Source organism: Melospiza melodia, chromosome 3, assembly GCF_035770615.1.
Source record: "Melospiza melodia melodia isolate bMelMel2 chromosome 3, bMelMel2.pri, whole genome shotgun sequence".
Taxonomy (NCBI): domain Eukaryota; kingdom Metazoa; phylum Chordata; class Aves; order Passeriformes; family Passerellidae; genus Melospiza; species Melospiza melodia.
This window is the reverse complement of record NC_086196.1, coordinates 20754149-20780110: the sequence shown is the minus strand read 5'-3', so window position 1 is coordinate 20780110 and position 25962 is coordinate 20754149. Positions and strand designations below refer to the sequence as shown.

Below are 25962 nucleotides of genomic sequence, written 5' to 3'. Positions count from 1 at the left end.
AGGAGAGTCAGGATTCAGCTCCAGAGCACCTTCTATGCACAGCTCCTCCTGGGGAAACAAGTGACACAGCAAAATATTGCCCTTGGAAGAGCATCTATCTGCTGATTTCAGTATCTGTGCAAATGGAGAGAGAAGTTAGCCCTCAATGTGTTCGGTAAATATCAGGGGGCAGAAGCACAACAAATTAAGTGGCTCTCCAGGGTTTTCTGTTTTCCTTACAAATAAGCTGTGGTTTTATTTTCTGCCAATTTATCAAAACGAGAAAATTGCAGATAATCAGCTGTAAAGTGTAATATAGTTTTCTGGTAATAAGCAATAATTTTAGCCAACCATTATACATTCTTCCATACAGACCTCAAGTGTTTCATTGCTGAAAACAAGTGGCATCAGAAATACTGATCCAGAATTCAGCCTTCCAGTACATAAAGGGGGCTTACAAGAGGCTTACAAGAAGGGTGTGCAGTCATACAACAAGGGGGAAAAGCCTTGAGGTGAAGAAGGGTAAATTTAGATTAGATACCAAGAAGAAATTCTTTACTCGGAGCGTGGTGAGGCACTGGAACAGACTGACCAGTTCTGGCTGTCCCATCCCTGGAAATGTTCAAGGCCAGATTGGATGGGGCTTTGGGCAACCTGATCTAGTGGAAGGTGTCTCTGCACATGGCAGGGGCTTAGAACAAGACAATCTTTAGGATCCCTTCCAACTCAGACCGTTCTATGAGTCGGTGGTGATTCTATGAATGTCCAAATTCTTTGTGCATTTGGAAAGCTCCCACTGAATCTGACATTACAGTGTTAGAACAACAGAAATGTGTAGTCTGGGGTCACTGGGTCACTGCCCTAATGTCTCATCCACACTCTCCCAGGTAGTCTGCAAACAAAACAAGTGACTAAAGCAAGGAATCCTGGCAGCCAATCACATAAAGATGAATTAGCAGTGGTTCTCTCAGTGTAATCAACTCCTTCTTTTCCCTTTTTAACAAAGAAACAATATCTGAACTGGACATTTACAGTGGAGAGAGATTGTAAACAGGAGTTTACATGCACAGCTAGTGTTTGCAGGGCACAGTTAATAAATGCTCCTCACTCCCTCCAGACTGCTCTCCAGAGAAGCAGCAGATTTATACAGTCATGGCTTTGATTAGACACAGTGATTTTATATACTTAGTTATGAAGGGTTTGGTTTGGCTGACTTTTTCAATTACTGACAAGCAGAATATACACACAATTGGTCCTGCCTGTAGCAGCCATATATCTGAGTTGCAAAACCACAAAAATACACACAATTTCCTTGTCTACAGCTTTCCAATTTTCCAACACACATGCATTTCCTACCAGTGAGCTGCAGGCAGCTTGCCATTCAGCTTGTGGAGTTCCTGGCTTACCCCTCAGAGAGGCCTCATCCCCTCCAGAACTGAGAGAGAAGATGAGATTCATCTCTGGCATTTGGACTCATCCTACCCTGGGCAACCACAACACATGGAAGGATCAAAGCCACATTTGGGGGCACCAAAGAGGCTGTGAGTCTCCTCCAAAAAGGCTCAGGAACTTGCCAAAGGTGTCCCAAGAAATTTGTGGCAGAAGAGAGAATGTCAGCTGCTTTCCCAGCACATCTGCATCCCCCAAAATGGGTTAATAAGTGTTCTGGTCATCATCATGTAAGAAATGTACTGCACAAGGGATCTACTGCAGGACTACCTACAGGGAACACAATTCTCACTCTGATAAACAGGGATTGGGAATTACAAGGCACCTAAGTATTGAAGGCAAAGCTAATGGGGAACAGGTCTGAGGACATAAAATGCTAAGAGAGGCAGGTAAGGATTTATTTTCAATCCCTCCTACACATAAAACCATGAAATGGAAACCCTAGGGTAATATCTTCCTTCTTCTCAAGTTCTTCCAGATGCCTTAAGTGTGCCACTCACCCACAAGGGTTCAGGCGATGCTCATAGCTATCAATCACCTTGCTAAATGAAATGTTGCAAGTAAATTTTTCAGCAAATCAATAAAAGCAGTGAAGGCTAGCCTCTGTCAAAGCTTTCTCTCTGTGTTCTCCCACCTAAACAACACAACTGCCTCTCATCTGTTTCATTATGAACTTTTGTTATCATATCTGGGAAAACCTTCCACTGATAAGGACCACATCCTCCCATACTACAACTCAGTCCCTTGTTGTGCAGTGGAAGTGTCATGAGAGCAACTTCAAATCTGTCAGCCTAAGGGTTACACTACAGCCAAACACCAACCTTGTCCAAATTCTTGAGAACTTACCACTGGTGTTTGGAAGCCAAAGCACTCACATCAACTTTTTAAAAAATGCTGTAAATGTCTCTTAAAAACCCTGGATGCAAGGGGGAGAAGTGATGTGGAAAACTCTGGCCTTTAGCCAAATTATAAAAGAAATTACTCACTAACCCTGTAGGTTCATTAATCTAGTCTGCTATAATTTTTTATTATGAGTTATTATTGATTCTAAGCCATAAACACACTGGATAACTGAGAGCTTTGCCCAAAAGTTTTCACAGTCCCAAATCTGGCACTTGGAAAAACTTGTGCTTGCTTCAACACCCAGGAGCAGACCCTATTCATCTCAACAACATCAGCCAACTCATGTTGCTAATTTTAGTTGCTCCCACTGACAGTTGAGTAACACTGGCACCTTCCAAGTAATCCTTTGATTTGCTGACGTCACATGTGCTCTTGGGACAATACACAGAGACAACTTTCCCTACACAGATGGTCAGAGCTGATTAACTACTGGGGGATGTTACGAGTTTAAGTGATGTATGACCACTTACAATGGCCCAAGAGCCAAATGAGTCACAAAAAGTAAAACCAAGGATTCTTTTTGGGTTTCAAGTTACCAAAGTAAAAGCCTCTTGAAATAATATCTAAAGCTAAAAAGAATGCTACAGCAATTTCTGAATGTGTTGAAAAAGCTAATAATTGGGAAGGAAAACTATAAAAATAATGCTCTTCAAACCCAGTCAAACATAATGCAGCCCTCAAGTGTAGTTCTCCTTCAACCACATTCCTGAAGTGTTACTGACTAGAGTTGCAGGAAAACTAAGAAATTCACTAGCAAAATCTAATTTAGTCCTGTCTAAACTACAAGGATGAATTATCCACTAAGCTGTGTGAGATGTCAGAGCTCCCATGCTGGGTAGCCCTGCTTAAGGCAGGTCTGTGCTGCACCAACACTGAGAGCTGCTGCCTGGCCAAGGAAAGGTGAAGTACAAATTTAAGAAATGCATTTTAACAATACCTGAAGAGAAGTGCCAACTGAACAGGCAACATCTTCTTTAATTAAAGTTGCATAGGAGTGGGGATAGCGAGAAGGGCACAGCTGATGGCTTGGTACAATTCGGCCGTAAAAAGAAGACTGGATGCTGATGGTGGTTCTGTGGGGACATCTCAGGGACACATATTCTCCATCACAGGCATGGTCAGTGTAATTCTTTAATACCTGTGATATGTAACCTGCAAAAAACACAACAAAAACCATCATTAGGGAAAAGTAGTTAACAATTAGTTGATTTACAGCAGTGCAGCCAACAAACACAAAATAATAGTCAATGAGGGATGCAGATTTTATTACTCATCTCACAAATGTGCAAAGGAGAGACACGATGACAGGGACATTAGGGACACTTGGTGATTTGACCTTCAGCCATGTTTCATATCCTTAGTGGAAGGAACATTTGGATGCTCTAAACTGTTAGTTGAATCATACAACTTATTTACATCAGCATATCCGTCAAGTTTACAGGAAATGCAGCTGAGCCAGACTCATCATTTAGACTTAGTCTAGATGACAAATGCAATTTTTGGCCCCTCAGTACAAGACAGATTTCAATAAACTGGAGTGAGTACAGAAAGCCACCAAAAAGGCTGGAAGGTGGAGCACTTGCCCTGTAAGAAGTGGCTTCTTCAGCCTGGAGAAGAGACATTTTTGGGAGGAAATAACAGCAGCTTGCCAGTATCTACTCTGAGGTTATCAAAGAGATGGAGCAGGCTCTTCACAGTAGGAAAATGAGAAATAACAGGCACAGTAAGAAACAGGAGTTTTAGACCAGATATATGGAGCAAGTCCTTCAGAGAGCAGTCAAGCAGCGGAGCAGCTTGCCCAGAGAAGCTGTGCAGCCTACATTATTGGAAGTTTCCAAGACTTTACTGGATAAAGCCCTGAGCCAGCAGGTCTGACATTCTAGAGCAATAGGTTAGACTAGAGAACAGAGGTCCCTTCCAACATCACTTTTCCTATAAACTAATGGTCATGGGCAAAAAGGCCCAAATGCAGAGTCACTAAGGGGAAGGTTGGGGTACAATTGGTTATATGAGGTCCTTTTTCATCCTGGTACTCCAGTCCCATCTTTGATCTCCTCTCACATTATACCATTTTAATTCTTCTGGCTGCACCTTCTGTCCTAGGCCTTTGACACTTCCTCAGAGCTTTGCTTTCTCTCTCATTTTGAACAGTCACAATATTTTTTGAAGGAGAACATTATACAGAACCAAATCTCTCCTTGTTTCTTAGGGGATTATGTTATCCACTATAATGAAGTTGTTGACAAGAATAAAGCAGCGGCACAAAGTCTCATTAAAATTACACTGAGTCAAAAGGGCTGATTACAGTCAGGTTGCCATGGGAGCTCCCAAACAATCCTGACTTTGCCGCACTCAGGGAAGCCTCCTGGTTGCTGATACAGAGACATCCATACAGGGAACACTAGAGCATGCCCCATATCAGTGTCAGCTATGGCTCCATTCAACCCCACAGATCTCCTCTCTGCAATGGGTCTGAAAGTCCCCTTCCCACTACTGCCACCTACACAAGCCTACAAGCAGCCACCCCACAATGCCTGTCCTTATATTCCTCTTGCTCTGTGGAGGAAGACAGAGAGAGGACATGGTGGGATGGCTGCTGCTATACTTTTAAGAGATACAATAGAGAAAAAAGACAGAGCAATTAAAAGAAACAATCCCTGGACAAATTCCTAAGAGGAGAGATAAAACTTGTTTTTTCAAAAAAAAAAGACTATTCTCTTGGTGACCCATAATCACAGAATGACTTAGGTTGTTACCTTGCAAGTCATCTAGTTCAGCCTTCTGTTCCAAGCAGGGCTAATTTAGTCCAGCTTTCCCAGTTCTGAACCCAAGGGTGGAGCCTCCACAACCTCTCTGAGCACCCTGTGCCAAAGCCTAACAGCTGTCACAGTGAACCCTTTCAGAGAGACGACTGTTTCCATTTTGTCTATACCTTTAGGTACTTTAAAACAATAATTAAACCCCACTTTCCCAATTTTTCACTTCCTGTATCCAGACCTTTTACTGGGAATAGCTCTTCTTCCATGCCAACACCAAAACCTAGCTCAAGAGTGCTGTGAAAGACCACCAATCTCAACAAATTTCAAGGTGTCTAAAACAACTACGATTACTGTTCTTAGAGAAAACCAACACACAGTAATTTAGCTTCATTGTTCAGCTGCCACTGTGGGGGCTGGATTCTCTGATTTCTCTAAATTTTAGCCTGTAGTTCTTACTTCACAGTTCTGTTGCTGCAGTGCCTCGAGGTGTGTGCCAAATAAATATTTACTCAAATCAGCATGTTAATTTCCAAGTCCCAAGGGCAGCTTTTGCTCATAAGAAAAAAGCTGAGACACAGCCTCAGTTATCAGAGTGAGTGACAGGGCTGCATCAGATCAGCAAAAAACACTACTTAATTTACTGCCTTTATTTCACTTGTTCAAGGAGGCACTCTGGGACAAAATTAACCACTGGGCTGGACCTGCTTTCCCAGTTGGTGGAATATATGCCCTGTGGGTGCTGCACACCTAGTCCTGCAATTAGTTCAGCTCTCTCCCTCAAAAGTAAGGCAACTATGCAGGATGGCCATCAGGGCAAGCAAACCACAAACAGAATCAGAATACAGCACAAAATATTGAAATGCATTTCCACACTGTTAGTCCAGTGCATTAGGACTTTTCCCTGAGGCTATCCTATTAAGGAGCCAGAGAAATACAACCAAAGTGCAGTCAGGACTCTACTGTCTCCTCTGAATATTCAACTACTCTGTCAGAACAGCCTCCTACAGCATGCCTTTCATATTGCCAATTCAGGATCAGGAAGGTTACAGCCCCTGCAATTAGTGCAGATCACTTGTTGAAAGAGCTCCTTCCTCTCATCTTCCACCAGAAATCTCAAAATAACTTGAGTTCGCTCAAGCTCAAGATATTGATGGGATTGAAGGCTTTGATGGTGATTGACTCATAATACACAAAGCACAATGTCTGAAACATCTGCACTGACCACTGTCAGAGAGAAGAGACTGGATTAGGCACGGGCATGGTCATGGAGGAGATGATGTTCTTCAAAGTGCAAAAGGAAGTGGCTGTAGAGAATTATTGCTTTTTTTTTCTCTTTAAGTGTGTCAGATTTGTACTAATTCATTGGCAGTTCTTTTGAAAGTGTTGGCATTTCATTACCCATTGATTCATTGTTCAGTAACCCAAAATCTGAATTCTTTTCAGGACCCTTGTTGAATTTTCAGTAACAAGTCTCCAAGTAACCTTTTATACCCTTACGTGTGGTACCAGGGAGGGAACCACTGGGAGTCTCTTTGCTGAATGAAATATTTAAACATGAAGCCAATGGCATGTGATTGAGGACTTTAATAGCATTTGTATACCAGGGTAAAACAATGTTAGACCAGGTGGTAATTTGAGCTTTTCTTTAAAAATATGAATTTCATTTGAAAACATATTAAAAGCAACAAAGAAATCTAAATAATTAAGCCCATTAAACCTTTTCTAACTGCTTCATGTTTTGAAAACCTGGGATAACAAAAATAATTTCAAAATGTTTTGTGGTTAACACTTCTCTTTTCTTAAGGATTGTGTCAAGGATGTGGAATCTTTGATGATGGGCTTTCATACTCCCAAGTTAAATCAATGTATAGAGCTCCAGAGCTAAACATCTCCTCAATTCAAAAAAAACAGTGTCACCACCAAAGCAGGGATTTACACTCTGAAGACAGAATAAACAACCAAAAGAAATGCATCATGAAATGACAGATCTTTTTTTCCCTCAAAAAGAAGGAAATCTTCCCTTCAAACACCACCTGCAATTTATTTTTCCAAAGTGTGGGGTTTGCCTGCTATCAGTCACCAGCAATTATTTTACACTACTCGCCAAACACAATCCTTAATGCTGACCGTAACTTTATCCCCCCCAGAAATGTCAGCTCCTAAGAATCATTTGAACCATTGTCTCTCCAGGAAACTGTTGAGTTTCCAACACTCACTTGAGTCCTCCAACAGTCAGTTCTAGATCCTAACACATATGAAGGAAAGAGAAACATAACATCTTCATACAGAATATCACCATTTTACAGGAACTGTAAATCTAAACATCCTCCTTTATTTCTCTCGTGGAGCTACAGCCCTTCCTTTTTGAAACCAAAGCAGCTGATGGAGCAGTTCACAAAAGCACAGATGGCATAAGGGCTTCCACCCCATCCAGAAGTAGGAAAATACAGCCTCCAGTACATAAAGGGGCTTTACAACAAGTCCAGAGAGGGGCATTTCACGGGGGCACAAAGTGAGAGGACAAGACAGAATGGCTTTAAACTAGAAAATTCTCATCTTAGGCAGAAATTCTTTACTGTGAGGGTGGTGAGACACTGGCACAGGTTGCCCAGAGAAGCTGTGGCTGCCCCATCTTTAGAAGTGTTCAAGGCCAGGTTGGACAGAGCTTGGAGCAATCTGGGATAAAGGAAGGTGCCCCTGCACAAGGCAGGGGATTGGAATGAATGGTCTTTAAAGTCCTTTTCCAGCCCAAACTGTTCTATGATTCCATGAGTCTATGAGTCTGTAACTGTTCTTTGATAACAGCAGAGCACACATTCATTCATGTATCCCAATTAGCCATGGCTGTCTAAAACCAGCAAGTTCTCTTCTCCTGCTTCCACTAAAACCAGTTCTAGTTTTGCTTGACAAGGCACATAGCAACTCACCAGCTGCCAATCCTCAGAACAGAGATTTCATCTTTCACTAGGGAACATCCCTGTAGGAATGTGCTGGAAGAATAGAGAAAATCACAATAGAACTAACTCTTTTTACAGTTTGGATGTGATCCAAAACTTTTAATAAATTACAAGAAAATTCAAAGGATCCTAATGGTAAATGAATTACTACATATAATTAAAGCCAGAGCTTCATAAACATCTGCATCAAGCTATATCCAAGCTATTGTAATGTCTTCTTAAAATATCCCATTTTGAGCTCTTGTGGTTACAAATACAGGAGTACGTACATATCATAGAGAAAAATCAGCCTCATAAAAAAAGGACTTTATACTTAGAAATAAGTGATTTACCAATCACTGAAACACATGGAGTCACTGCAATTAACTGCTAGTGAATTAAGTATTCCCTTGTTGCTGGTTCACACAGATTCTTTTATTTATTATCCTCTTATTTTCCAAATCCATATTGTTTTTTCAGAATCTGCTGCCATTTTCTTCTAATTTCCTCAGTTCCCTTGCAGATGTTATAGAGACACTGAATGTGACATAGAACTTTTTTTCCAGGAGATACCTTAATCAGATTTTCTGGAGTTCAGACAACCCCTAAACCACACTGGTTTTCAGGCAGGCTGTGGACTGGAGAATTTCAGCTTTTTCTTTATGGGCAGAGCACTGATCCTTGTAACATCTCACAGAAACAGAGCTGAGCCAGGGGAATCGAGTGACAGCCGTGAGGATGGGCCAACAGGGCTGAAATGTGACCCCCGAACAGGCTTGAAGCCAGAGCAGGGACTAAATGAGTGCATTTCATACCAGGCATTACTGATAATCCTGTGGTGGTGGCAGCAAAAGCTGCTCTCTCGAATCACAGAGCAGCCCAGTACAGACAAGTAGGGTTTGTTTTGCTTTGTTACTAATGCTGGAGATTGAAATGTGCTATTACAATCCTTCTACAGAGGGATTTGCTTTCAGTTCAGCTACTCCCCAAGCCTTTCACCTTTCAGATACCATACAGCTCTGAACAAACCTGAACATCTTGTAAGCGTATTAAGGAAAATATTTTTATTTTAAGTCAACAGTTCCTTGCCCACTATCTGATCTTCTGTGCCTCAGCTACAGTTTCAAGCAGCATCCAGTGTTAATTCAGAAAAATGGTTTTGAAAGAAGAGTGAACTTAGAACTGCAGCTGAGTGCCAGCTAAAGTCTAAACAAGGTAGGTTTTGTAAATGCTGATCAGTATTTCATTCCAGCTTTTTGTAGGGATGAGAAAGTACTGGAAGTCAGATTGGTGAAGGTTAGGGGTGGCAGAAGTAAAAACACTGTCATTTTCAATTCTGCAGGTTTGAATATGACATAGACACTATTGAGGATTACTAATTATTCCCTTAAATTCCCTAACTCTAAACTTCTACAAAATTCAATAAACACTACAGCTTTTACACAGACAGTTGGAATTACTCTGGAGGAATAAAAAAGCAACTCCAACTGCAAGTAGTTTTGGTCTATAACTTTAAACAATCAGTCTAAAAATTCAATACCAAAAATCTTTGTTATTTGAATTATCATCTTTGATGATTTTTTTTGACTGTCCCATAAGTCCATACTTTCTTGAGAGCTTACTTTTTTTCTAAAACAAGTTTTTTAAGCCTTTACACCTATGGAGATTTATTTTTCCTGAAATTCTACATTTTAAAAAAACAAATGGACAGAGTTTAAAAAGTTATCTATTTTTTTTTTAATGCTTGAATATTTATCCTGGAAGAGCCTCCTGCAGGTCACCCAGCTCAGACTACTGTTTGGAGCAGGGTCAATATCAAAGTGAAATCAAGCTGCTCAGCACCGTGTTCAGCCCTGAGCAAGGGCTGCCAATAACAGGGATTCCCCAGCCTCTGAGGCACCTCTGCCAGGGCTTCACCTCCCTTGTCATTCAAATTTTTCAATTTTTTTTTTTTTATTTCAAAAAAGTGCTAAAAATTTCCCCTGCCACGACTCATGTTTCTTGCCTCCTGCCTTGTTAGTTTGCCGCTCTGAGAAGAGCCCAGCTTTGGTTTATGTATAGCCATTTTCAGGAAGCAGAAGGAAGCATCTGGATACTGCTTAGCTTTCTCTTCTCCACCATCCCTCCTATGCCATGTGCTTCAGGTTCAAAGTATCCTCCTGGCCCTCCACTGGACTCCCTCCATTTGTCAGTGTTTCTCCTAGAATTGTGCACCAGTATCATGACTGGTTATTCAAGGTGCTGTCCACCCACTTCCTTTGGATTTCAGCAATTTCTCAAAAAACTCTTGTTTGCTGAGCTGTATGGTTGCAGGCAGCCACAATTTTGCAAGAAATTTGACAGTACAGAGAATTTGGTTGGAAGGCAGTGCACAAGGACTTCACCAGCTTGCAACCCTCTCTCCAGCTACTGATTCCTGCTCCCTGGTTTCAGATCTAAGTCTCTTCCAGTGATTTGTGTGCATGTGATGTATGGAGCTGAGAGCAGCCATAGCTGGAACAAGGTCAGTGTCCATGGATGTCTCCTGCCAGCCACTGAAGCAAGAGGTTGAGTGCTCAGTGTGTAGGTACATCTGGGGCCACTGCTGGCTGTCAAGCTGGGCAGGCTGGCAAGTAGAATAAAAGCTTTGGGAGGCAGGTATGAAAGCAGCCACAAGACAAATACTGCCAAGGCCAGAGAGGCTTTGAGTTGTTTTCAGGAAGTCCAGGACAGCTACGGCAAGACCAGGAGTCAACAAATCCTCTCTGCATTCTCCTATTTGTGTGAGGTGACTGAGGACCACAAACCTGAGTGGACACTCTGGGGCCAGTTTTCAGAGGATCCACATGAAATGTATTTATTTTACATTTCCTACTAACAGGCTTTCATCCTGCTCAGCTGGACAGGGGAACAGGATGAGGCAACTGGTGCTGTTTGTGTTTGTGTGGAAGCCAAGTGTTGGTGCCTGAATCCAGTGGCCTGACCCAGCCCCGCTCTGTCAGAGCAGCTGCTCAGCACCACAGCTGCCTGCACCCGGGGACACAGGGCTCTTGTATCTCTGCCCTATCAGGCTGCCAGATTTGGCAACTCCTAACCCTTCCCACTCAAAATTCCATGTGTGTGTACATGTGGGTATGTGTATATATGAAAAATATATTTATATGTAGACATATGCACACACATGTGTATTAAAAAAACCAAAAACCAAGCAACTTGACAGAATATTTTACCTAATTTAATTTGCAGAAGAACCTGAACCTCACTACAATTGAGGAGTTCATTTTTTGCAGTACTAAATTTCTTATAACACTTTGTTAGAATAATGTCATAACTTCATAAATATTAATATATTATATAAGTAATATGGTAGTGTTACAGCATTATAAATATTAATGTCTTGCTTTAATTGAAAAAAGGATAACTTGCAGTGGTATGTATTATGTGTCAAATACATAAATTATATTGCACATACTGCAATCAAATTTATAAAATACATCTTATAGCATAACCAGGTTGTCTTGAGAAGCCTTATGGGGTTTGTTCAGCACTCAGAGAATGAGAGCTGTGATTTTGAGAGAGATTTAGGCTATACTTCCAACAGTCCCCAAAGGTCAATCCCATACACTGTGACAAGCTGGGCACTATTTCATTCCAGAGATACAGCTGCAGTAAGGCTTAAGGTCATTGCTTTACAGCTGAGGGAACTGCATGGGTGAAACTTCCTGAGCAGCTTCAGCTGGCTCTTTCTCCTTGGCTCCCAACCAAGTCCTTTCCAAAACAGTCATCCCACACATAAATCACAGCACTGCTCACTCTGGCCTTGCCATTGCATTCTAAGCAGCAATAAAGAACTTAACACCACCACAGCCATGCAGCTCTTCTAAATTAAGTTATAACAGATTTATTTTATTCAAAGGACAGTTTTATCTAGGTGGTTTATATACAGGAGATTTTTAACAGCAAAACTACAGGGATATAATTAGTCTGCCATAATTATATCCATATAACTCTTCAGGATACATGCATAACTACCAATGCACCTTTCCTCATGTATTGAAGTCCCATTGGTGTTCATTTGGACTTATATTTTCACACTAAAGTCCTTTTGATCCCACCCCTTTGGGAGATAAATTCTTATGAAAAATTCAGCCTTGAAAATCAACATTACAAAATTAAAATGCAATTGGAAAGAGCCCAGCTAAGAAAAGAACAATCCCAAAGCTTGATGTCTTTCAGCAGCCAGGTTTAAGAGCTCAAACAGGATCTGTGCCACACTCAGCCTGTCCTTGAAGCATCACTATGTCTTAGGGCAAGAGACTGATAACTGTTCTGCACCTTCTGGTCCAGATACTAAAATTCCTGAAATCAAATTTGTGTCATTTGGCAGCTGTGTCTCCATCAAATCCCTTCTTGGGCCCTCAGCTGTGTCAGAAGTCAATGCTGGCAAGCACAGAGCCTGTCAGCAGCCCCCTGATGCACCCTTTTGCCCAATGAATGCACCTTTTTTTATCTCTAGTATTTAGGAAGCAAGGGATTTACCAGTTCACCACATACCAAAGAAAATTTGATCCCAAATCTTCTCTGGAAATAGGAAATATTTGGCATTTGTCATGAAAGCAGGTTGTGTTTATCTCTGGCAAGGTCTGTAACAGCTCCTTCATGTCCCCACACAGTGTGACTGTGAGAGACAGAGCAGCAGCTTGGGAATGGTCCAATTTTACCAAAACCCAGGCTTTCACCATTGCAAACACAGAGGACAGAGGGGTTTTTTTGCACCAGAACGTGCAGTAAGGGAACTATAAATCAGCCATTCTGTAACTGTGAGCTCAGCAGAGCTACAGCAGAAGATGTGCCTAAAATCTGCCTGGCCTTTGCCCACAGCTTTACTAGGAGTGACAGGGAAGTATCCTGCTACCACCCAAATTAAAAGAAATCTTTTGCACAGCATATCACACTGTGAAAAAGAAAGTGGTTGTTTGACCACACAAGTGACAGACAAGACTTTATGCACGCTGACCAATCCTTTAAACAAATCAAGAATTCAGCCATGACAATATGACAAGGGCTAAGAAACACCAACACTGAATAAACAGGTTTCTGCCCATTCAGAAGAAATTATTCTGACAAGACTGTGAGTACAGGGCAATGGCAGATTTATTTAGACTGGGCCAAGTGGCAGAAGGGAAGGCAAAAGTGCATAACCCCACGGGAGCTGCTGCTAAAGCCATCACAAGCAGATGTGAGTGCTTTGCACACAGTGCCAGGAGCCAGCTCTGGGGCTCTCTGAGTGACCACACATCCCTGAAAAATGTAGATTTCAACTGGCAGGTGAAAATGTTGAACAATTCTTGTGATCCCAGAGAGCAAATCTGAAATCCTGTTACCTTGCATGAAATAATAGAGTGTGACTTACATGTGCAAATACCAACTTGGCAGAGAAGAGTTTTCCTACAGAAAAACTTTCCAATCAGGTTGTAGTCTCCTCCACTGTTTTTAAAAAGCAGTTCAGCACTGCAATGGTCATTCTCATTAGAATCTTTTTTGCCCTGCAAACTAAAATTCAAGGCCTCTCTCATTTGGTGCTGTGCAATGATAGGTAAGGTTGGCAATCTCCACGCTCAGGGAGGTCAAATCACTGGATTGCTTTCCCACCTGGCAAATTTTCCAGTGAAAAAGCAGAAAATTTTGGGGGATAATGACAAATCACAGCCTGTGTTGGGAAGGGCAGGTACTGCTCACATATTGCATGAGCTCTGATGAGACACTGCAGAAAACCCACATTGGTGATTTCCCTCCAGAACAGAGACCTCGTGCTTAATTCTCCCAGAACTCACCTCCCAAGACAATCCAAAAGTTAGGCAAAAGCTTTTTTCCAGCACTGGAATTTTCACATCTCCCTTTTCCTTCTGCTTTACATTCCATATTTTATTTATTTATGCTTATTGAGAGTAGATTTGTCAAATGTAATGAAAGCAACAGCTCTGAAACAAACTTGCATCCTTTTCCCCAGGACCTGCAGTAAGAGCTGCCCTCTGCATGACCTTTGCCTGTGAAATGCATATTTCTCTTTGCTTTGGCCAGGCCTTGGCAGCTTTATGAACCCCAAGAGAGGAAAGAAAATGAGTAGAGACTGAGACAAGATAGAAGAGGCTAAACAGTCAAAGGATAAAGCAGAGTAAGGGAAAAAGAAGGAAATGAAAAAGGGAAAATAAAAGAAGACAGAGGTTAGAATAGACATATAAAATCTCTTTCTCATTTTTCAGTTAGAAGAGTGGTCTCAGGAGTTCATCATGACAGCAAGAATCAGCTGGAAGGATTGTGGAGATTGGGTCACTTGAAACTGGAGGAACAGAGAGCAGCCTTAAAATAGTAAAAGGGAGAAAAGATAAAGATTTTGAGCAAGGGTATCCATTTGTAAGTGACCTGTCTTTATGTCCTCATGTGATCTCTTATTTCCAAATCATACCTGCTTGCAAAAAGGAAAAAAAAAATCCAGGAAAAAATGGGATCTCAGAGAGGCTATAAAAAGAGGGGGGTAAAAAAAATGAAGATCAAAAGTAGGTTTCCGTAAGTCTCTCCTGATTTCTGATGTGCTCTATCTCTGATGACCTGGCTACAAACCTCAAGTATTGTCTTAACAGGACATGCAGTGTGCTGCATCTGCCACAACCAGGCAAAACTGCCAGATCAGCATCTGCTGTTTAAGCCATTGACTTTAGCCAAGAGGGAATTTATTATTCACCAGCAACTGGACAACTTTAAGCCCTGATAAATGTTGTCAGGATAGTTGGAATGATGATGTCACAGGTAAATTGCTCTTCTATTGTTTGATATAAACAATACTATCAATAGACAGGCATCTTGAGCATCACCAGTCCAAGCTGTAACACTGCCCAGGCAGCCTGAAGTCACCTAACCTCAAGTTACACATATTCCTCCTGAGAAAGACAGAAAATTAGCACTGGGGAGTAAAGGCAGGACTGTCTCTGTACCTTGAGCTGAAAATCAAGTATTAATGCAGGAGTTTCCTTTCTACCTGCTAAACAAGCTTTACCTTCTTGGTGCTCAAGTGGAAAGCTTTGAGAAACCTGGTCTAGTGGAAGGTGTCTGTGCTCATGGCAGGGGTTTGGAATGAGAGGCTCTCTAAGTTTCCTTTCAACCCAAACCATTCTCTGATTGTGTGATCAAAAATGGTCACCTCTGGCTGGAAGCCACAGGGCCAGATGGAGTTCCCAGTATAATTAATCTGGTATCAGTTTCACCTGCACCTCAGTTTTCCAAATGTCAGCTGAGGATGATCCTGCATCTATATTCATGGGAAGACCAGAAAAAAAAAAAAAAAAGGGCTTGTGAATGTGAAGTAGCAGGCATCACAGAAAGCCTGGGGATAAAGAGATATAAATGCAGACTGATTTTTATTCAGGACCACTCAGTAGCACTTCAGGATGTGACAAAGGAGATGAAAGGATACACAAAGAGAGGGAACTGCTTAGTCTGGAATATAAGTTAATAATAATGATAAAGACATCTGACTAACAGAGAAAAGACAGAACAGCCCCATTCTACCACATCACCCAAATCAGCTCCTTAAAGGCAATAAGAGAGAACACAAAAGGTATTTCTCCCCACCTTTTACTGAAGCCATTCCCCATATTTGCAACTTCTTTTAAGGACAGAAATAATATTTGGCTTCCTTGGCAACGAAGAACAAAGGGACAATGGAAAGCTGACAGTGGAATTTATGAACCCCAGTGCTGCAGTCACCCCTTGCATGGGGACAGCACTTGGGCAGGGCAGACAGGCCCCAGCCAAACAGCAGCTAGAAAAGCTTTTTGGCTAAAAGCTATTTGTGCTGCTTTGACACAGAGCAGTTGTTTTGACTAATAGATTAGAGGAAGGGATTTCTTTAGCAGAGTAGCACTTTACAGGGCTCTTTGCCTCACAGCTGTAACAGCAGCTACATCCACAGTGCACGTTTTCCTTGTACCCATTGTATTCCAGGCCCAAACAGCTCCAGGGTCAGCTGCTGGAAAAGTCAGTGAGGATTGTGCTCATATATGGACAGTGTTACAGCTAAAGGCTGGGATTAAACTGCAAGACCTGGGAGCATTTCTGACTTGCTGCATCTGAGTGCATGTCCCAGCTGTATCCCAACCCCATGCTGGATTCAGACACATCATTCTTCCCCAGAAAAGGTGATTTGGGTTTTTTGGGGTTTTGTTTGTTTGAGTTTTTTTCTCCTCAGACACTTTAGATTGAAGAATATTCCCTCCTCCATTATCCTGGTTTAGGTCAGGATAGGCACCTGCACCCAGGTTTTCTGCTGTTGAGGTAAATGTTATGTTTTTTAACATTAAGGAACACCTCTGAACCTGTGCATGGCATCTGCATACTTGCAGATGACACAGAACAGGAAGGAGCAGATGGTTGTTCCATCATTCAGAGGGAATTCTGACAGTCTGCAGAAATGAGCAAACAGGAATCTCATTAATTTTAACTAAAGGGAAATCTCAAGACTGCTCATAGGGAGGAATATCCCTGTGCATCATTTTGGGGAACAACAGGCTGAAAAGCAGCTTGGTAGAAAAGAACCAGGGTGTCCTGGCAGATGCCTAGGTGACCATGAGTCAGTAATGGGCCCTCACAGCAAAGCCAGCCTTTGGGAGGAGCATCAGCAGCAGGTCAGGAGAGGAAAGCCTGCCCCTCAGCACTGGTGAGAGCCCGCTGGAGTGTTATGCCCAGTTGAGTTCCCCTGTGCAAAAAAAAAAAAAAAAAACCCTGACTCTGGTATGAGTCCATCAAAGGGCCACAAAGCTCAAGGGACGGAGCATCTGTTACATAACGAGAGGCTGAGAAAGCTGGGACTGCTTAGACTGGGCAAGAAAAGGTTCAGGGGGATCTTGTCAATGTCTATAAATAACTGATGGGACAGGGAGTGAAGAACACAGAGCCAGATTGGTATTCTCACTGGTATCCAGTGAATGAACAAGAAGATGTGGGAACAAAATCAAATGCAGGATATTCCATTTAAACATGTATGTGTAATTGTGAGAGTGATCAAACTCTGGAGTAGGTTGTCCAGAGACATTGTGGAGTCTCCAATCTTCCAGATATTCAAAATCCAACTAGAGAGAGCCCTGAACAAGCTGCTGTGGGTGACCCTGCTCTAAGCAGATAGGCTGGACAAGATGATCTAGATGTCTTTTTTAACTAAATAATTTTATGATTCTGTGATTTTCCAGCCTCAGTCATTCTGTGATATAATCACTTCTCAGGATGCATTGACAAGCCCCAGTCTCCTTTAAGACAGCTTGGAAAAAAAAACAACTTTATTCAGAGTAGAAATTCTGTTTGTTATGACCCCAGGTGCATTTCAGCATCATCTCAGCTCTACTCACACAGAGATGCCTATTAGTTATACTTGAATTGTCCTGCAACAGAAGGGAAGCAAGAAAAGGCCCTCCCAGGTACATCTCCTGCACAAGCAGCATCACTGACCTTTATAAACAATGTTATCACTCAAGCAAACTGCTGCTCCAGACAATGGAAATGGCACTTGGCACTCTGACTGCTGAGCAAGCACTGTAACAATACCACCTTTCAGGATTTGTTTAGTCTTCACATCTGTGTTTATTAATTAGATTTATTCTGATGCAAACATGGAGAGAGCTACAGGAACAGTTTTAGATAACGAAATCTGAAAAATTTGTTGTGAGTTTTACATAACGACTTAGTGTCCAGATATTTCAAAACCAACAGCATTGCCTTGTAGCCTGCTTGACTACTCCTCCTGAAGTTCTTTCTCCAAATCCCAACAAATGCCTTCCTGGATCACCACAAGCAATCTCTCAGCAAAATGGAGAAAAATCAGGCAGTCATTCCTGTAATGTCTCATGCTAAAGCACACACCTAGCCCAGGTCTGAAGCATCACACAGTGAAAATTCTGTCAAGTTTACTGCAGGTACTGAAGTTTAGTCAAAAATCCCAAATGAAAGACAATGTAAGTAAAACAAAGGAACACATGATAGGAGTCTTGGAGTAGTCAAAGTTCTGTGAAAATATAAAAAACAATACTCATTAATAACAGAGGGAAAAAACTAGGAATTGTTAGGAAGGAATAGAAGGCAATGAGGAAAGCACCACGGTGTCACTGTATAACCATTCCATATTCATACCCAGAAGAGTGTCTGCATTACTAGATCCACCTCCCATCCCTCTGAAATCATGCAGAGAATTCAGAGACATTTAAGAGAAAGGTGTTAAACTGCAACTAACCCTCTTCCACCTGGAAGACAGGCAACTGGGAGGTGAGAGACCACACAGAAAGTGGAAGTGAGGAAGGGAAATGAAAGGATTGAAAATGCTGTTTCTTTCAATTTAAATAAAAAAGGTTGATTAAACACAAGAGGGGATTTTCTTACCACCTGAGAAGCTGAACTGTGGCATTTGTTGCCACTGCACTTCTGCTGGTCTCAAACATTCACAAGGACCAAAACATCCATGAATGGAAGAAAAACCCATCAAGAACCAATGAGTTCACATACAGCTCTTGATTTATGAACTCCTTGAGCTGTGAGGCTGGTCATACACTAGAACAGAATGGTTATGATGTTCCTTCAGTTCGGGCTGGTTCAGCTGCTCTTGCTTGATGTAAGAATGCATCCATCTCTGCAGTGCCTATACAGAGAGCCCAGGACCTGAGATACAGAAATCTGCATGGCATACTCAGAAGTAAGGACAGAGAAACCCCAAGCCTACTTTGCACTGAGTTTTGCTCTCAAGCTACCCTAAATATCAGAATGTAAAAGAGCAATTAAAAAAAAATAATAATAATAATAATAGTAATAATTAGAACAACAGCAATTGTTGAATTCTCTGGAAATAAGCTGGAGCATACTAGTTAACTTTTAGTACAGCAAAAAAGTCAATAGGCCTCTATTATTAGCAGATAAATAAATAGTGGAAAGGGACATCATTGTCACAGTCCCATGAAGCCTGGACTTTGCAGAGCACTTCAGAATCAGGTTAATAATAGTTAACTCAGTTAATAATGGGTTTATTAACTGAGTCCATCAATCTGATTACAGTATCTGTCCCTGTTTCTGTAGCCTGGAGTTGTGGTACTGAGGTGGATTGTATTAAGCAGAGTTAATGACAAAAGAGGGGAAAAAGTGAAACGGGAGAACGCTGGAGAGCATGGAGATGAAAGACACACAGGAAGGCACTGGAATAATGGACAAGCATTTATGTTGTGATCAGCTAATGCACAGAGATTAGCATGCAAGGCATTTTCTGAAGAAAAAAATAACATCCTGTCAGCCACAAAGTGATGTACAAAAGACAAAACAGCCAAACGTCTAGGAAGCTGTAACTCCATCTTCCTTCCACTGCCTCTCACCCTTGAGGTGGGAGGGGGGTTAGCCAGGAGAAAGGTCAGGGGATGAAAACAACAGTGGGGAATTGGCAGAATGCCTCAGGTTCTGTGGAGCAGAACTGTCCCTCCCAGAGGACAAACCAAGGGCACAAATCTTGGGTTTCCACAACATGCACCATAACAAGGAGAGAAACTTCTTGGATACAATTTCAGTGTAGACATTACTTTCTGTGCATTGAGAAACAACAGAACTGCTATATCTTGGCTAAGCTGTGGGGGAAACCACCAAAAACCTTCTATATATTGTTTTTAAAGTCATAGGGGTCAAGCAGAATTATTCTCCAAAGAAAAACAGAGCATTTAGGTGGGATGGAAACCTTCCTCAGGACTGCAAAGAGTAGGACAGCAAGGAATAATTGCCAAACACAAATTAACAGTTCCAAAAAGCAGCTTTTAGAGCTTAGTGACTCTAAGATCTCACAAGACTGAAATAATTCCTCCCAGCAGCTCTTGTTCCCCACAGGAAAAGGAAAAAATGGTAGGTTACTGGGATACTTCCCATCTGGGAACAATGGCTGAAATAGATTGATCTGCTGCTCAGAGCCTCACATACAGCTCTGCAATCCAGGGATTTCCAAAACCAACAGTAATACAAAGAGCCTTTCAACAACCTGTCCAGCCCAGGCAGAAGGGCTGGTTGGAAGAATTTTAAAGTCTGTTTCTTTCTATTACAGCTCTAGACCTAACAGGAGTGCAATTGAATTGTTCTTCATTCAGGCTTGAGCCTGCCTGGCTATCAAGATGTTTTTCAGATGAGGCAGAAGGGGACAGGGCTATAAATATTTGAAGCAACTCTCAGTGTAGCTCACATGCAGACAGGGCATATAGCTATCATCAGGTTCTCATGGTCACTCCAACCCTTCACCTAGCTCTCAATCAAAATATCAAAGGAAAATTGAAGGGCACAGTCTTCCCAAAAAGGGCTGGAGGTAGCTGATCCATGGCAATCCTTCCAAAGGTAGAAGGAAGGCTTGTGTGAGCTGGAAACTTTTGAAGTGCTTAATATTCCCATCACTGAGAAGGGTATATTGACTCAAACCCAGTTTGATGTTTTCAGGTGACTTGGAGCTTTAAAAACCACAAAAATCCCCATATTTTAGCACCACATCATGCTCCTCAAAATCACGTCTGAGAACGTTTCAGTCACCAGGTGAAACATCCACTCATCTGAAAACTGGAGTAAATGCAGGAAATAGGAATTTACCCAGTTCTAATGTGGGTGATACAAAGTTTAGCCACTTCTGCCTTCCCTATTTGGAATACTGAACAAATTTACCAGTACAATACCCATAAAACAATCTTCCTTCAAACCCAAACTCCCACAGCAATGAGCAGAGGAGAGCATACCTGCTCTGCCCTGCTCACACCTGACTCAGCACCCACGGCTACAGGGGCAGATCTAAGCTGAGACAGACTGTGTAAGGACATTATCTTGCAGGCATCAACCTCATAATAGGGCACTTAAATTTGCATCCAAATCTGGACTATCATTGTTTGCATCTTTTTAAAGTCAACAATGAGAAGCAGTCACCTCCCAAGAACAATTTGTGAGCTATCCCAGATCCTTTTGCCATGAATTTGTATAATCTCTGTTCTTGGTGTTGCTCAAAACCCAGCTGAACAAGACCCTGAGCAACTTGAAAACCTCTGTGGTTATAGCTTTGTTCCAGCTCCAGGAAAGCACTTAGAGACACACTAATGTGCTGAAATCCTCCTCACTTCAGCAGCCAAGGGACTGATGATTCCTATCTCCCCAGCACTCACGGAAATCCCAGTCAGACAGAGATGCTGAAAAACCGAAGGGAGTTCACCAAGAGGACCACCAAGATGATTAGAGAGCTGGAGCACATACACAGAGGAGTAATGAAAGCATGTTTGTTTAGTCTGGGAAAGATTAAGGGCAGGACCTGACTGCAGATTGCACTTCCTAATGGGGTTGGTTATTGAAGAGAAAGCCAGATCCTTCCCAGAAGTGCACAGATAGAGGACAAGATGCAAAGGTCAGAAGTTACATCAAGGGAAAACCCAACCAAGCTAAATTTTTTACCACCAGAGTGGGTAAGTCCTGGAACAGGTTGCCCAGAGAGCCTGTGGAAGCCACATCCTTGGGATATTTTCAGGGTATATTGGGCAAGATCACACCCCCCTAACACAACTTCGAGGTGCACCTTGCTTTAAGTGGGGGCTTGAGCTACAAGACCTCCAGTGGTCCCTTCCACCCTAAATCCATTGATTATTCTCTGATTGAATTCCAATCCCTTAAAAGTGTTTAATTCTTTCATGCAGGCATAACCATATGGTAAGCAGCTCTCCACAGGACAGGTATGATTTCCTGAGTCAGGGAGCTGTTCCTTTACCTCCTCTTTCCCCAAAAAATTTTAATCAAAGTTCCTCTTGCCAAAAGATAGAATGTTTTGTTAAATGTGTTTTGAATAGTTGGAAGAATAAAAACTTGCAATAATAGACTAATTTCTCCATCTCCTGCTCATCTTCAGGCAGCTCCTAAGATTTCCATAATTGTCATTGTCTGCTCTGTTGGACTACTGAGAATTAGTTACAATCTACAAGCCTTAAAATTGTGTTTCATACTGCACATTGCATTTCTGTGAGGGAGAAAGCACTGAGCATGTTAGGAATCAGCCCAATGCCAACAATAGGAGCTTTTGTACCAGGGAATGGCATTTTGCCTGGGAATGGGCCAGAACAACAAATTGATATGACAGGCTTTGCCTGTTGTGGAGGTATTAAATCTCAGCTGATAGTGGAACTATCACCTTTCTCTGAAAAGCACTATGATCTGAGCTATGCTGTCCCTTAACATAAAATGTAAATGACCCATGGACACAAGGGGAGGCTGGTGTAAGCCCTATTCAGCCTGGAGGCTGGGAAGGTCATTTCCTAGACAGGTCCTAAAATTCAGCATAACAATATGCAACTCTCCCAGTCCCAGACAAGTGAGTCTCTAGAGCAGTGAAGCACAGAGAATTAGATTCAGGAGCACAGGTCCTCTCACAAAGCCTTTCTTTGCACATCAGTACACTCAAGTCAGCTCCCTCATTAAAGCCAGGGGTCCCTCACTTTAGGACTATCAACTTCTACCAATGCAACTTTGCAGAAAAGTAAGGGCTGGTAGATTTACCTAAAGCAGCAAAAGCCAGTAAAATAGGCTCTGGAAACCTCCTAAGGCTCACTCATTTACCATGAGACAACTCAGCAACCAGGGGTGTCAGTGGCTATCCCAGCACAAAAATAACTTTTCCTCTGCAAGCAAGGTGGGGGAATGCATTTGGCACTGCCTTGGCCATGTTGCAATCTAGGACTTCATGCTCACTTTAGGTTAGGGAGAAGCATTTTTTAGGCATTTGTACAGCATCACTAAAACCAGCACTGCAGTCCTGGTCAGGCAGGGTCACCTATCTAATATTGCCAATCTACTGAGCTATGTAGGAGCAGCATCACCCCAGGGTCCCTCTGCCATCTGTGGAGATGGAAGGGCACTTCAGCAGGGCATTTCAGCCAGCCTGGGGTTCAAGTTGGCCTCCTGTCCCTCCACAGATCCCAGAGTATGCCCAGGACACATACATTCCTGACACAGACATTGTCTTTAAATACAGGAGTGAGCAGGTTACTTCTGCCAGTGCTATTTAAACCTTTGACAGGTGTGAATTCATCTAAAGATAAGAAACATCATCTTTTTCATGTCTGAGTAACAGCTTCACAAATCTGAGCCATGACTGTTTTAAATCCACCCAGGTATTCCCAAGCAGCTGGATCTAGGACTGATCTAGGATTTAGCCTGGGACAAGCCACCATGACCCTGCTCCTCAGAGCTGCATGTGCTGAACTGGGGTGAGACTTAAGCTCATAGAGGAGGAGAAGCAATTACAAAACAACTCTGCCACAAGGCCTGGATGAAGCTTCAGAATTATATCAGACCCCTGACACTTCATCAGAAATGCACAATGAAAAGGAGATTGAAGTACCTTGGGATTTTAAAAGAAAAAAAAAGGGGGAGAAAGGGGTGGGGAAGAAGAATACCAGCAACACTGTAAAAATGCACATTCAATGTTCATTTATCTCCTAACTCCTTGTCCTAATCCTTTTTCAGGAGGAAAGTCATAGAAGCTAATTAGTCCAAAGGTTTATGAAGGAAATAAGTAGAGAGCAGAAAAATCTTTAAATCTGTGGTGATAACAAAGAAGTTTCCCTCAGCATTAGACTGTAAATTTCCTACCACCAATCTCTCTCCATTTTATTGCTGAGACCAGCAAGTTTCTTAGAGTTCTTGGTTACAATGCAGAAAAACATAATTAGCACACAGACTGCCTTTAATTAGCATGTCTATTCAAAGAAAGGTGCTCATCTATCAGGCTGTCATAATAAATAATGGGCCTTTTCCCCTTAGTCCAGGTGTGCTCCACCTGATCCCTGTGGCAGAGAAAGGAGGTAGAGGAAGTGAGGCCAGCACCTGTACAACTCAGAGTCTTTCATCCAGTCCGTTCCCAGGACTGAAAACTGGAAGAGGTGAGAACTAAGAGGTAGAAGAAGGATGTGAGGGCACAGGGAAATCTGACCCATTTGTTTGCAAAAAGAAAAGTGTAGGTTTCATCAGCAATATCCACTCCAGGCAAAGGACAGGAACATCTAATTTTCCCTCAAATCTTTCTCTTTCCCCCTCTCTGTGAAGCTGAAGGAGAATTCTTTTAACTCCCATACATGCCTGAGACACACAGCCCATGAATTACAACTCAGACAGGCCAACTCAGTGCCCTAACTACTGAGTCATCAAGAGCACAAAGATCTGATCTGGGCAGTCAGGCTCTGGTTCCTTACACAGACAACACAGAGAAGCAGAACGAACCCATGACTCAGATGATCAGAAACAAGTGCCAAATGTATCAGTTATGGGAAATTTTCTTCACTGTCTAAATAAAGCAGCAATGACAAGTTATCCCAGAGCATCCCCTCAAATCCACCAATGTCAGTCAGCAAAGCAGAAGGGGCAGTGAGAGTTTTTCAGAGAAGGTTGTCTCCTAGAAAATGGCCAGCTTGCAGGAGGGGAAAGCAACGAGGTTTATAGCAATAACAGGGGGAGAAGATTTGTGCCTGCAACACCAGAGCTCTTCTTCCAGTTTGTTTTGTACATTAATAACCCACAGAAAGGGGTTTATGGCTTCAGAGATTCACTGTCCTTGTATTACATCACATCAGCTACAATACTTAGAGGCTTTTAAAAAAAAGCAGCCCAAAAGCAGCACTGGTCTTTTTTGGAAGCTCTTACCAATAAGGGAACCTCACAAAGACTCTTAGGAAGGGGGATTTGCAGGGGATTAGGATTAAGCCAGTTTCAGTTACTGAAAAGTGAACTTCTGCCCAGGGAATTAGGGCTGGGATAGCTAATTATTTGGCTTTCTTTTGCTTGTATCTTTCAGTACCAAACATTAGAGCATGCTAGGGAGACCAAGAAAGGAAGCCAGACCTTTTGCAGTCAACAGGACCACACACTGCCTGAATGAACATAATGTGATGGGGAAAAGAAACCCTCAGAGAATGTCCCCACATAGCCCTCTGGGCAAGAATTCCAAGGGGCAGGGTCACTCCCAGGGCAGGAACACTTTGAGGCTGAGGAAGAAGTGAAGATGAACCTCCATCACTTTCTCTGGAGATGTGCACAGGGTCCCTTGAACAGGGTCATTACAGGAGAGCACAAGGGACACTGTCCAAGGGTCAATTGTGACACAGCTCACTCCACACCCCATCACACTTACTTCTGCTATGCTAAGGGAAATGTGAGGATGCAACCTGCATAAAACATGAATGTGCCAAGAATGGGCCACTGTCTTGTGGGAAAAGGATAGACTGGGTTTTTGGCCCTCCAGCCATGTCACTGAACTAATTTGTGGTGTTCTGGAAGTCTTCCTTTGCTTCATGTAACTTCCCATTCTGTCCTCCCCCATTATGCCCCAGATATTGCTCCTGAAAGTCTCACAGGTGCTCCAGTATTAGAATACCAATACCTCAGCACCAAAATTAATAATTTTTGAATCCACTCTCTGCTGCAGTTGCCTTACAGCCTGCAGCACAAAGAACACACATCCACAGGAAGACTAACACTTAGATTCTGAAAACTGTTAGGCAGGTTTTGGAGAAACCATGAGCTAGGGGAGTTACACAAAGAAATCCAGTCTCTCACAATCCACCCAGTCTCTGCAGGAGAGCTGTATCAGGCATTGCCTTCTGTGCAAAGGTGTAATGGTAATGGAAAAAATAAATTTGAAGTTCAATTCCCAAGTTCAACCAAAAAAAAAAATCTCCTGGTTTCAATAAACTTCCCCTGCTTTTCTGTGCAGAGGAAGTTTAACAGCTGCCCACTGTTTGCTTTTGATTTTCTCACTAGCAAGACTTCATTTCAAAATCCCAAAGATGGTCTCTCTTCTGCTGTAGGTGAAAAGGGCCCATTTAGTTGAAATTACCCAAAGAGAAATTAATTTCACTCATGTAAAACAGCTAATCATGACAAAG

General features: G+C 42.3%; 1 protein-coding gene across 2 annotated transcripts in view; it reads right to left on the bottom strand.

The window, feature by feature from the left end:
* EVA1A (eva-1 homolog A, regulator of programmed cell death) overlaps window positions 1-25962 on the bottom strand; it is a 204635-nt gene that overhangs the window by 144935 nt on the left and 33738 nt on the right. For both annotated transcript variants that reach the window (XM_063150943.1, XM_063150944.1), the window contains exon 2: window positions 3269-3483. In XM_063150943.1, coding sequence (XP_063007013.1) covers window positions 3269-3483 — 215 coding nt within the window. The remainder of the gene's footprint in view (window positions 1-3268; window positions 3484-25962) is intronic.